At 42.4% G+C, this 13,714-nt stretch overlaps 1 protein-coding gene across 8 annotated transcripts in view; it reads right to left on the bottom strand.

Moving 5' to 3' along the window:
- The window catches only part of Tex26 (testis expressed 26), a 33,941-nt gene that overhangs the window by 16,322 nt on the left and 3,905 nt on the right, over positions 1 to 13,714 (bottom strand). For 5 of the 8 annotated variants that reach the window (XM_031338811.1, XM_031338808.1, XM_031338810.1 and 2 more), the window contains exons 2-4: positions 12,240 to 12,324; positions 4,758 to 4,923; positions 671 to 815 (exon numbers count right to left, since the gene is read on the bottom strand). In XM_031338811.1, coding sequence (XP_031194671.1) covers positions 671 to 815; positions 4,758 to 4,923; positions 12,240 to 12,324 — 396 coding nt within the window. The remainder of the gene's footprint in view (positions 1 to 670; positions 816 to 4,757; positions 4,924 to 12,239; positions 12,325 to 13,714) is intronic. The other 3 variants (XM_031338812.1, XM_031338809.1, XM_031338806.1) reach the window with 1 other exon arrangement.

Genomic DNA, 13,714 nt, shown 5'->3' with positions numbered 1-13,714 from the left:
TCTCTCTCTCTCTCTCTCTCTCTCTCTCTCTCTCTCTTCATGGTTGTGCCTGAGACCCCAAGCCCAGGAACCGAAACTCCACCTACCTGTCTTCTGCCCAGCTATAGGCTGTCGGCATCTTTATTCAACCAATAGTTTTAAATTAAGGAGCAAGGTTACATAACATCACTTGGTGTATGTGAGGATTTCCCCATCCCTGGGGCAACCAGACCTTGGGGATCCATATTTAGCATTATAATACATAGCAAAAGACCAAAGCTCAACAGTCTTGTATACATGTCAAGTTGTACATGTCTGAGTCCTCTTGCGTTAATGACTGAAGATGTGGCATTTACCACCAATCCTGGCTAATAGAAGCCTTTTCTTGTCTCTACCTTCCATTGGAATAGATGTTCATAGCAACATACATTTATTTATTTGCTTATTTGTTTTGCAATGCTAATGTTTCAATCCCAGGACCTTACACTTTCTAGGCAAATGCTACCACTGAACAGTGTTCCAGCCAGCTACATTCCCTGTAGCATGTTCCTTTCTAGAATTGACTGATTTTGTTGGTAAAATTCCTTGTCCCACACTAGCTTGGGAGTTCCTGTAAGAGAAAGACTACCTCTGAGCCACTAGCCACACCAGTGGGACCTAGGCCCACGCCAGGGAAAGGTGGAATGCTTACATTGAGTCAGGTCCACGAAGTCCCTCTTGGTACAAGAGACAAACTGATTGGCTATTGCATCATGTACTCTTTCTGCTGAAGGAGGCTCTATCCAAGGGAACTGGTCAGTTTGTTTCCCTTGAGGGGGTGTCCACTGAGAGAATTCCTGTTGACATAAGCAGAGATTTAGCAGGCACCCTCACTCATTTCATAGAGTCAAGAATGCACACAAATCTTTGTGTGTCTGTATTCCTCCCGAACCTTTATAGTCAGTGACGACTTGGTGGCTGCCTATCAGGGAGCTTGGCAGGAGGGCCCCCGCAGTTACAAGCTATAACCTGAGTACTGACTCAGGTACTTTTCTCACTGAGAGAAAAAACAAGACAAAAGCAACTTAAAGAGGGAAATGATCTCTGAGTTATAATCCATTGTGATGGGGGTCGCAAGGTAGCAAGGTAGGAGAGAGCCAGTCACATTGCATCCTTAGCTGAGAAGTTGAGGCAGATAAATGTTCTACTCAGAGAGGGAGCTCAGCTGGCTTCCTCTCCCCTCTACCCCCCTTTTTATTCATTATAGAACTGGAGCCACCAAGAATGGCAAACACTCATTCAGGGTGTATCTCGCCTCAGTTAAAGTTCTCTGCAAACGGATGCGATTCTAAATCCAGTCAAGTTGACAATGAAAGCTGAACTCTCACAGGTGACCTTTGCCTACCGCTCTCACATTTGATGCTGGTAAGGAAAGCAGACTGTCAACTTCACGTGTTGAGACTCTCATATAAACAAAACTCATGTTAATTCTGAGTCCTGGTGACATGTTTGAGAGACTTTCTCAGACTCTGAGACTCTGAGAAGAGAGCCCCCCCTCCCCGCCCCCACACACACCTTATTGGGCCATAACCCTGAGGCAAAGGCCGGAGGGCAGGAGGGATTCCTTTTCATCTACAAAGACAGCCTTTGACAAAGCAAGCTGACATTGCCACCATATAATCTCCTGTCTTCCCCTCCCATGACTGTGAGTTACTGTTAACCTTCATTGCCAATTTGACTGGATTTTTATATCATCAAAGAGACTGATGTGGCTTCCTGTGTGTCCGTGGGGGCATTTCCAGAGAGAATTACCTGAGAGGGTAAGACCTAACTTTTCAGGCTAGTAGTATTTCATGGTTGAGACACCCCCCTGCTCCCATGAAGTTCTGCTCCATTGCAGCCAGGTAAATATGGACTGAACCCCTAAAAGGCCACAATCACCTTTTTTTCTTAGCTTGTCCCTGCCCAGAGCTTCATGGCAGTGATACAAATGTAACCATGTTTGGGCTCTCTTGGAAAATGGTACCACCAGCCACAGAGCTCCATGGCCTACTACACCAGGCCCCAAGCTCCACACTTGCACTCACTGCTGATGTGGTGGGGGATGGTTACGGTGGGAGAACCCTAAGGTGTTCCCAGTAGGCCAATGCCAGCATACTCCAGCAATCCTCAGTTCTGTCTAACAGCTTCAGTTTCCCACTTTCTGCTGGTTGGTTGACTCCCACCAAAAGCAGCCTGCTTTGCTTCTCCTGCCTTATAAAGAAAGCCCTATCTCCATCTCTCCTCGCCCTCTAGCTAGTAAAGTGCTTCTCAGAAATATCTCAAAGTTCTGCAAAAAGCTTGTGTCCCTCTGCTTTGTGGTACCCCTTCATTCCTTTGTTATTTATCTGCTGTAGAGAACAATTACAGACATCATGTATCTATGAAGACAGCACGGAGTGTACAGGTTCTTTGTCCGGATGCTGTTGATTGCATTCTCGTCCTGCTGTTTAGCAAGTGTCTGCCTCCAGGACACAGCCCTTAGAATTGACTATCAGTGATGTTTGGGCAAGACAGAATGAGCCACATGATATACATTGCATCTCTCTGTGTAATGGTAGCAGCTGTTGAGACTCCAGTTAATAATGTCCATAGTCGGGTGCTCATACTCACTGGCTGAGAGCACAAGGGACAGTTTGACACATCAGTTCGCACTGGCTGGGAACACACACACACACACACACACACACACACACACACACACACCTGATGCGCTAGCTCCTGTTGGCTGAGAACATTGCTGAGTGCTGGGATAGCTCCCAGTGAGAGTCCTTAATTGGGAACTGGAGAGATGCTTCAGCATTAAAAGTACCGGCTACTCTTGCAGAGGACCCAGCTTTGATTCCCATCACCCACATGGCAGCTCAGAAACACCTGTAACTCCAGTTTCCAGGTCTAACGCCATCTACTGGCCTCCATGGGTACCAGATATACATGTTGCCTAGATAGGCAAAATATCTACACACATAAAATTTAAAAAAAAAAAAACCATTTAAAGTCATAAGTACTATTTCAGATAAAGGGAAATTTCATATTTGTATATGTGTATACAAATTACAATTTATTTTGCATTGCTTTTAATTTTTTAAAATGTATTTATTGAGGCTAGGATGCCTTATCTTTAATACCAGCACTTGGGAGACTCAGGCAGGCAGATCTCTGAGTTCAAGGTCAGCCTGGTCTATAGAACAAGTTCTAGAACATCCAGGGATACACGGAGAAATCCTGCTTTAATTTTTTTTTTTTTTTACTTATTTTCATTTCCTGTGTGTGAGTGTATGTATGTATATATGTATGTGTGTATGTACACATCTGGTGCTTCAGAGGCTAGAAGAAAGCATCCAGTTTTCTAGAACAGGAATTAAGTATGGTTGTGAGCTACCATGTGGGTTGTGAGAACTGAACCTAGGTCTTCTGCAAGAGCATCAAGTGCTCTTAAGGGCTGAGCCAATGGAAGCCAGGAGAAGACAAATCAAGTGTTGCATGGTGTATGTTCTTCTGATTCTCAAGTCTACATCCTCTGACTCATCTCCCTGCTGACAGAATTCCAATCTGTGTGCCTTCCCATCTCCTCCTACGCCTTTCCCCACCACAGAGTCCTTCACATGTTCCCGCCCAGGCTGCAGCATCAGCACCACACATACAAGTCAGAAAGGCAAGTGTTTTCTTCCCTTTTCTTCTTAGCAGCATTCATTCTACCACCTCATAATCTGCCCGACACCCCCTGGTGGCTCCAACCCAGATGGCAGCTGTGTAAATGAAACCCTTTACAATAGAACAGACAGTGCCAAGAACAACAAACAACAGGAGGATCTGTCCTCCATCCACTGGGGAAAATAATTGGAGATATCTCTTTGGACTGAGCTCCCTTTGGGTAAGAGAGGGAATTCTAAAGAGAAGCAATAATGATAAAAGACAGGAGGTTTAAGTGTCCAAAACATGATCATAGCCTCAAGCACTTGTGCATGCCTGTCCACAGCAGCACTATGCACAATACCCAAAATGTAGGACCAGCCCAAAGGTAGATCACTGGATAAATGGAAGCGAAAAGTGTGGCATGCCATGTAGTATTATTTAACTATGAAAAGTCCTGATGCTGCTATAACATGGGGAACCCGGAAAGTCATACTAACTGGAAGAAACCAGATGCAAAAATCATACTACATAATTTCTCATGTAAAATATCTAGAATGTGTAATCCATAGAAATTGAAAGTGGATGGAGGGGGAAGGGCTGGAGAGAGGGTTCAGTGGTTAGAGCACTGGCTGCTCTTGGCAGAGGACCTGAGTTCAGTTCTCAACACCTACATGGAAGCTCACAACCATCTATAACCAAGAATGCACATGGTACACATAATAAAGGCAAAGCATACACATAAAATACATACTTTTTTTAAAAAGCAGGTTGGTAGGTGTGAGGGTAAGAGAACAGGAAATAAGAGCTACTCTAATGGGCGGGGTCTCCTTCTGGGATGAAGAAAATATAAGATGGAGAGGTAGGAGCAGAGTAACATGCAAGTGCTAAACTTGTTGACTTGCTTGCATTGTAGGAGCTAATTTTATATTACACAAATATCATTTCAGTTTTTTTAAGATCTCTGAACTCTAGGGACTAGAAATAGGGGTGTGTGAGACCATAAAGGAGAGGCAGTCTGAGGAGGAGCATGCCTCTCAGCACCACAGACCGATGGATGGACTCTGCAAGGTTCTTCCAGGCTCAGGACAGTGTTACATCCAGCAGACGAGTAGCTAGTATCTTACTTGACCAAGGTGGGCTTTGTGGTTCCTTACTCCTCTTGAAGTCCTGGGTTTTGCCGTATTTTCTTTAGAATGTAGTTTCCAGGTATACTCATCATGGTACTGGGTCTCATTCAGAATAGGATCATTAATCGAGTAAGAATATCCTAATCTTCTGGTGCTCTTTGGGCTATTAAAATAAAAGGTAGAAGTTAGAGTAAGGGATGATCTTGGTGTCCTTTCCAGATACAGTGACAAGATACTTTGACAAAAACCTCAAGGGAGAAAGGGTCTCCTTTGCCCTACAGTTCAAGAGCACAGTTCCTCTTTGAAGGTCAAGGAGCCTGAAATGGCAGCCACATAGCATCCATCACCAAGAAACCAGAGAGTAATGAATGCTTAGTTCCCATCTTCCACAACACAGTTCAGGAACCCAGCCAGGGGAATGGTGCCACCCACAGTGGATGAGTCTTTCCACCTTCATCAATGCAATCAATGTATGATCCCCTTCCAGGCACACCCCAGACCTGTTGCTGAGGTCAGTCTAGGTATTATCAGGTTGAGAACTTCAAAGACACCAAGTACAAAATCTCACAATGATACTCATGTCAAATTGTTTTGTGTGCTATACAATTTTAAAAGATTTGCTGGCTTAAGATTTGGTACCAGATGTTACTGAATATTCAGATTCCCTTAATAAAATCAATTCTTTAAGTTAGGACAACAACAAGACATAAAGTGAAAAGGAGAATAACAATCTAAAATGTATCTGAGTGATTTTTTAAGAGTTGCATACTCATATTACAAAGATTATTTCAATGCATCTGAATACCTGGTGAGTGAAAGCAGTTCTCTAGAGTGATATTCTTATAGGTTAAAAGGAAAGACATGAGAATTAGGATATTGGTTATCTTTTAAACATTTCAAAAATAAGATTTATACTGATATATGTGTATGGGTGTTTTGCCTCCATGTATGTATGTGCACCGTGTGCAAGCCTGATGCCTGACGAAGCATCAGATTCTGAGAATTGCAGTTACAGATAGTCATGAGTTATGAGTGGTGGGAACAGAACCCAGGTCCTCTGGAACAGCAGCCAGTGCTCTTAACCACTGAGCCATCTCACTAGCCCTGGATATTCTACTTCAATAGGCAAGTCTTCACTGAGATGCATGTTGCCAATACTAACTCACAGCTCAAAGCAGTTAAGAACACTAGCTGTTCTTCCAGAGAACCTGTGGTTCCATTCTCATTACCTACATGGCAACTCAAAACAGTCTGTAACTCCAGTTCCAGGGGATCCAACACCTTCACCGAGACATACATTCAGACAAAATACCAATGCACATGAAATAATAAGTCATCAAATATTATCATCAGATATTACCAATAGATGACACCATCCCCAGCCACCCCCTGCCCCCCAGCAATATTCCCACATGACATTATCATGAGACATTACTACCAGATACTATGTACTCCTGGATGTTTATACCACTACACATTTCCTATTTTTTTTTTTTTTTGCTGGTATACAAAATATGAATCAACTGAAATCTTTAGCTTATTGAATTGCAGGAAATGCACAAAAGAGAGAGGAATAGACTCATTGGGAGAATCCTGAGTAGAGAGTCTTCAGGAATGCCTGCTTGTCACTCGGGCTCCATACTTGCCCTGGGCTCGCCTTCTGTAGGTGTTTCTATGGAGTAGAGGGCAGCACTGGGCCTGGGTATCTCAGGCTGAGCTGGATGCTTCCATTCCAATGCCTGGGGCAGCCTGGTTCAGTGATATCTGGCCCCCGTCTCCTAACAGTTATAAAATGTTCATCTGTCTTTAGGAAGAGGCTTCAAAGAGAGCACGTAGGGTACTTTAAATGTCTCTTCTCCTCACATATTTAAAGATAAGCAGTTTTGGTTTTCAGCGTACAAAAAAAAAAAGCCCCTGAGAAACGTCATTAGCTGGGGAGGAAAGTGAGTCTGAATGCAGGAGGCTGCACAAGCTGCCGCTGCCGATGCTTCAAATAGAACTCGACTTTTCTGGGCCATCATACGCTTCAAGATTACTGGATAAAACTGGTTCATAAGAATTGTGTGCTACTGGATGATTTTCAGAGTTAACATTCATTGTGCAATAGGGTATCTTAATCTCATGTTTAAGCTAATCACAGTTTATAATGTTCACTGCAATGTAGTCAATCTTTTTGTTCCATAAATCAATGAAGTTGTTTATGAAAGAGAGAGACAGAAACAGAGATAGAGAAACACAGAGAGAGAAAGAGAGAAAGAGAGAGAGAGAGAGAGAGAGAGAGAGAGAGAGAGAGAGAGAGAGAAACACAGAGACAGAGACAGAGACAGAAGACAGAAAAGTCTTACTATGTGGCCCAGCCTGACCTCACACTAGCCATCCTGCCTCAGCCTCCTAGCCTCCTAGCCTCCTAGCCTCCTAGCCTCCTAGCCTCCTAGCCTCCCTCCTAGCCTCCTAGCCTCTAGCCTCTAGCCTCTAGCCTCAGCCTCAGCCTCAGCCTCAGCCTCAACCAGGATCCCAGGCATGAGCCACTTTGGCTGGCTGGGTCTGACTTTCAAGTGTAATTGCTATTTATTCTCAAAAGTTTATCACCGTGTTCTGTAGAACAGCATACTTATAACTAGGAGGCACCACCTATTTATTTTGAGACAGGGTTCCACTATGTAGCCCTGTACAGTCTGGAACTTAGAGTGTAGACCAGTCTGGCCTTGAACTCACAAAGGTGGGGGGGAGATCCACCTGCCTCTGGGATTAAAGGCATGTCACATCGAAAAAAATTATTTTTCAATTTTTAAAATATTTCTTAAATATAACATTTATGTGACTAATAAGTATAGGTAGATTTCATCTTGATAGGAAATAAGTATAGCTTTGCATCTTTGGCAACAAAAACTGCCTTTACCAAATACTCAAAGATGGTATAAACCATACAAATTAAAATTTTAGTTCCAAGAGTTAGAAAAAAATGTATTTAAATCTATGATACTTATAAGCCTTTCTTTTAGAAGCAGGCAGATTTCTGAGTTTGAGGCCAGCCTGGTCTACAGAGTGAGTTCCAGGACAGCCAGGGCTACACAGAGAAACCCTGTCTCAAAAACAAACAAACAAACAAAAACCTAAACCCTTTCTTTTAAAAGTTCTATCAGGGGAGAGGTGGCTCTGTGGTTAAGAGCACTGGCTGCTCTTCTGGAGGTCATGAGTTGGATTCCCAGCAACCACATGGTGGCTCACAACCATCTGTAATTGGATCTAATGCCCACTTCTGGTGTGTCTGAAGACAGTGATGACAGTGTACTTATACATACCTAAGATAAATAAATATTTTTTTAAAAAAAGTTCTGTCAGGGCTGGAGAGATCTCTGAGTGGTCAGAACACTGGCTGTTCTTTCAGAGGACCCGGGACACATGATGGCTCACAACCATCTGTGACTCCAGTCCAGGGCCTGCAAAGCCCTCTTCAGGCCTCCTCGAGCCTCAGGCAAGCATGTGGGATACAATCATAACTGCAGTTGAAACATTCATTCACACACATAAAATAAAAACAAATTTAAAAATTTATCTAAAAACATATGTCAAAATTCTTGTTTTGTTTTCCAAGTCTGTCTTGAGCTAGGTAACATTTTAAATAGCTACGTCCAAGTAGATCAGTTGGCATAATCCAGCAGCTGTCTGATTAGAAGAACAGTCGGCATAACTTAGCCGCTGTCTGATCAGGTGAAATGTGTGCTTTCTCTGTGTGTGACTCGGGGACTAACTAATTGGATGACAGGGCATGCCATTTGCTTTCAATAAAATGGTCTGGGTTCCCCACCAAGTCACCAGCAGATCAGTCATTAACAATCTCCTCGTGAATTCTGGCATCTAAGTGACACCCTGGCACTGGATCTCTCTCTCTCTGACAATCTGCTCGTTCATAGATGGCCGACTTTTCTCGTCACTAGCATCTGTCCACTGGAGAAAGAAACAAAAGCAGAAGGCAGTTGATGCCCAGGGGCCTGTCACCTTAAAAATCACAACATGGGAGGCTGGATGCATGAACTCCTTGTCTCATTAACATGTAGCTTCTCTAAAATTACTTTAAATTTACTAATTATTAACTTTATTATATATATACATATATATATATATATATAAATATATATTGCTTTGAGCAAGTAGGTGCTTAAAATAACTAATAGCTGAACTCTTTAGGTCATGGATAATGCTTGAAACTTATTTTCTATGATTACATCCAGTTATAAAGAAGTATAATCGGGTGACCAATAAATTGCTTTCACAATCTAAATGTCCTTCAACTGGAATATGGATAATGAAAACATGGTACATATACCACATCTGGCACAGGGGAAGTATTCCACGGTGTATATGTGCTACATATACAACTTTAATTATGTCCACTCTTCAGCTATAAAGGGCAGTGAAATCTGCATGTAGATGCATGGACTAGAAATGATCATATTAGATGAGGTGACTCTGACCCTGAAAGATGAACACTCCCTGCTCTCTCCCTATGGTTCCCAGCTCCATATCTTTGTATATAAATCTCAGTTCTTATCAAAGAAATATGTACAACAAACAGAGACCATTACAGTAAGCTACAACCAATCAAAATACAAAGAACAAGCGGCTCCGTGGTGGCCAGGCCTGTGGTGCCCAGCTCTGTGGTGCCCTGCCTCAGCTGATACAACTACAGTACAACTCCTGCACCTAAGGCTCAGGGATAACTGTGGAAGGGGGGCAAAAAGATTGCAAGAGCCAGAGGGATGGGAAGTTTGCCGTGAGTTTGCATCTCCTAGAAATATCTACGAAGCTACACTCAGAAGTCTCACAAATATGGCTGCCTAAACAAGACCTGAACATGGATGACACTAATAGACATGCTAACATGGAAAAGAGAACTCTCATGGGGCCTCAACACCAGGCAAAAGACTGCAGACAGCTAAAGAACATGGAGAGTGGGAGAAATATCTTCTCCAGGGAAGAGCACACCAATGGGTTTCCAATGCCAAGTGCTCAGCCCTGTAATCATGTACATGACAAGCAATATTATGTGGAATAAGCAGGTTGTATTTATATATTTAGGAATGTATATGTATAAGTATATGTATAAGTATAAGCATATGTATATGTATACATATATATTAATATTAAATAAGAAATAAATAGGAGCCATGAATTAGAGAAAGATGGAGGGTTTACATGGAAAGGATTGAAGGAAGGAAAGGAAGAGATAAACTAACTATATTTTAATTAAAAAAAAAAAAGTAAGGAGGGTTGGAGAGATGGCTCAGTGGTTAAGAGTACCGACTGCTCTTCCAAAGGTCATGAGTTCAAATCCCAGCAACCACATGGTGGCTCACAACCATCTATAGTGAGATCTCATGCCCTCTTCTGGTGTGTCAGAAGACAGCTACAGTGTACTTAGATATAATAAATAAATAAACCAAAAAAAAAACCAAAGCTTTTTAAAAAGAGTGAGGAATAAACACATCACAACACGGGGAACGTTTCTGCGTGGAGTGAAGCATTTAAAAAGGAAAAAAAGACAACTTTGGGAGTAAAAAAAAGAGATAGATTTGAAGCTAGGCTAGGCTGTTTAGATAGTTCCACAGCAGCCTGAGCTACATTGTAAGACTTTCAAAAACCAAGGGGAACAGAGCACATAGTTCAGCAGTTACAAGTACTATTAAGGAACTGTGTTTGGTCTCCCAGAGCCTACAGGGTGGCTCACAGCTGTCAGTAACACCAGTTCCAGGGAAGCTTCTGCTCTCTTCTGGCCTCTGTCAGTACTGCATGCATGCGATGCATGTATGTATGTGTATATATATATATATATATATGTATATATATATATATATATATATATACACGTAGCATACATGTAGGCAAAAATTCATGTATATGAGTTTTTAAATAAAAAATAAATAAGTGAATAAATGAGCATTAGAGCTAAGTTGTAGCTCAGAGGTAGGCTGCTTACCTAAGTCTCTGGGTTTCAGCAGCATCAGCAACAGCAGCAAAGGAATAAAATAATCAAAAAGTTCATTTTCCAAAAGTCATACATCATATATAGTCATGGCCAAGCAAATGATATTAATATGCTAAGGCATTTGAAGTCTCCACTGAGAGTGATTAAAAATTTACCTCAAAACATCGGTATTTAGATAGGGCTAGAAGTATCCTTAGCAGCCATGAAAACTTTTAAAAAAAATGTGAATTTGAAAGTCACTAAATATTTCTGGTTTTTGCTTTTATCCCAAATGGTTCCTCTTTGGACATCTGTCAGTTCCCGTGGACCTGCCATACTCCTGAGTAGGGGACAATGATAACTCCCCCAGCTCAGTGGGACATCCAGCAACTCAGACATTAAGAATCCTGCAGCTTTACACTGTTGTAAGTCTAACGGACATTTTATTCATCTATGAATGAAAATTAATCGCTTCTTCGACCTAACTGCTCTGTTAGGGCTTGAGAACTCAGGAGGCACTCCCTCCATTGCTAGACAAGGATCCTTGTATCCTGTGCACCAACAGTAAAACTGCATCCACGGTGGCGTATTGGCTTCCTGGGCTCCTGATGGCAGGGACAAGAGGCTAGCAAAGGACTAACAAAGTAGAATCGGCTTACAGAACAAGCGCATGCCGTGTAGGCGCTCACTGCTGATCTCACACCCATCAATCACACAGTGAAAGACAGGGCTCATTCACTGTTGGGATGAGCAGTGTCCTCAACACTCGGTGGCACTGTTTGGGAGAAGTTATGAAACCTTTAGGAGGTGCATACTAGCTGGAGGAAGCTCATTTCTGTGGGTATGTGGGCTTTGAGAGTTAGAGCCTAGCCCACTTACGGTTTGCCCTCTCGGCTTTGTGGCTGAATATGTGATCTTCCTTTTCCAGCTGCCTGCTGTCACACAGGTCCGCTAACATTCTGGAACCATAAGCCTGAATCAACTCTTATCCCTATCATAAGCAACAGAAAAATAATTGAGACACTTCCCCTTCCCCTCCTCTGATCTCAGAAGGAACCAAAAAGTCCACAGTCTACGCTCGCAAGAGTCTAGGGGAGGAGCTGCAAGCTGACGCTGCAGTAACAGGAAGAGTAGAAGGAAACACCAAAGGGAGCTACGTGAGTTTCCAGGACAGCATGGGTGCTAGTGGTGATAAATATACACACACATCCATCCACTCAATTGTAGCTGGACTGCCTGCCTGCTATGGTCCATGGGAGGTACGCAAGTCATTCATCTTGTCAGTCAGTCAACACAGTGGCATTCAGTGGCATTGGGAAGAATCAGTAGGTGATTTTTCTGATTTCCTTATAGCAGGCAAGTCTGGCCTTGAAGTGTGCAAGGTGGATAAGATACATGGAGGGATACCCTGCCCTACTAGTGTTTTCTGGTTGCTATTTCTACTTGTTTTGGATTAATAGATGGTAAAGTCAGATTGCAATGGGTATGTCGATGTGACGCAAGCAGATACCTACCGTATTAAATCAGGCACCATCCCTCTTTTAGGTGTGAATGCTGTCTTCATCGTGGTAGCATAGGAATCCCAGTTAGTGTCACCTGCTAAAAGGACACCAAGGCGATTTGAAATATGGCAAAGCAGAAAATCCTAACCAGATGTTTCCACAATTAAAATAATATTGTAAAAGACAAAAAAAAATCTATACAATGATTTCATCTTAAGGGTCCAATGGTTAATTTAGGCTTCAGTAGGAAAGGGAAGATGAGCATTATCAGCTTTATGCTGACATTAAAACAGGGCTGTTACCTTTTCTGAGCATTGCTACAAGGCATTTTTTTATGTGTATATGAATGTATATGTGCAAATGTATGTCACATGAGATAGTGACTGAAGAGTCCAGAAGAGGACATGAGATGATTATGAGCTGCCTGATGTAGGGGCTGGGAACTGAACTCCGGCCCCTGCAAGAACTGGTGGTGCTCTCAACTGACCCATCCTTGAACGTGTGCTATTTTAACAACTCTAAGGATGATGTGAAGAAAGCAGTTGATTTGACTTCTACTTTAGGCATCCCCTATCATATTTTAGTGGCCAATTTGCATTGTTAGGAAAATGTAGGGACCTCAAAGTTGGCTCAAGACACCTCAAGATCAAGTTCTCAGCACAAAGGAGGTTTACTTGCCCCAGAGAGACAAAGGACAAGGATAAGGAACAAAGACAGGAGATGGAGGATGAGGAAGAAGGGAAAGGGAACAAGGGAGAGGAGGAAGGGGTATTTTCCCTAGAGGAACAAAGGACTGCCTCTGCTTAGAGAGGAGAAGACATGGTGCATAGAAAAATGGTGATTTATAAAGATAAAAGAGGAAACCCTATGTTAGGAAGAGGTGTTTAATGGTCCTGGGCATGTTAATTATGTGAGAAATCTGTGCACACACTGGGATGCTGGACACCTCCTAGTCTCCTCATATCATGTCCAGCATAACCCTCCTCAGGCCCCCTCCCTGCCACCCATGCCAACAGTCCTGCCTACTTTGATCTGTATGAGGCAGGAAAAAAAAAGGAAGCTTAAGAGGGCATGGGGAGAGAAACTGCCTGCAGGGATGGGTCATGTTTGCACAAAGATACCTCAAACGCGGATGCTACAGACAAAAATGCTTAGGGACAGAAGTTGGCAACCTTGTGCTTTACTAAATTAGAATTCTTTTTTTTTTTTTACATACAAAAGCACCTTAAACATAAAAAAAAACAAACAACCAAAAAACTCACAATATCATCAATAAGTAAGCTTGCTTATATCTCTTTACATAATATGTAAATGTTAAGCTTTGCTGTTTATACCCTTGCAATGCTGTGACTTAGAAAGCCATAGAGTCATTGGTGTGAGCTCATTGTAAAGACAGGGAAGCTGGGTGCTCCCTGGGAAATATGTTCTCTTAATCCCAATGCTTAAGTCCTTAATACATTTCAGTCTTTTTTTTTTTTTTTTTTTTT

The sequence above is a fragment of the Mastomys coucha genome, unplaced genomic scaffold (genome assembly GCF_008632895.1).
Source record: "Mastomys coucha isolate ucsf_1 unplaced genomic scaffold, UCSF_Mcou_1 pScaffold22, whole genome shotgun sequence".
Classification (NCBI taxonomy): Eukaryota; Metazoa; Chordata; class Mammalia; order Rodentia; family Muridae; genus Mastomys; species Mastomys coucha.
Note: the sequence above shows the minus strand (reverse complement) of the source record. Positions and strands in the feature narration are given on the sequence as shown.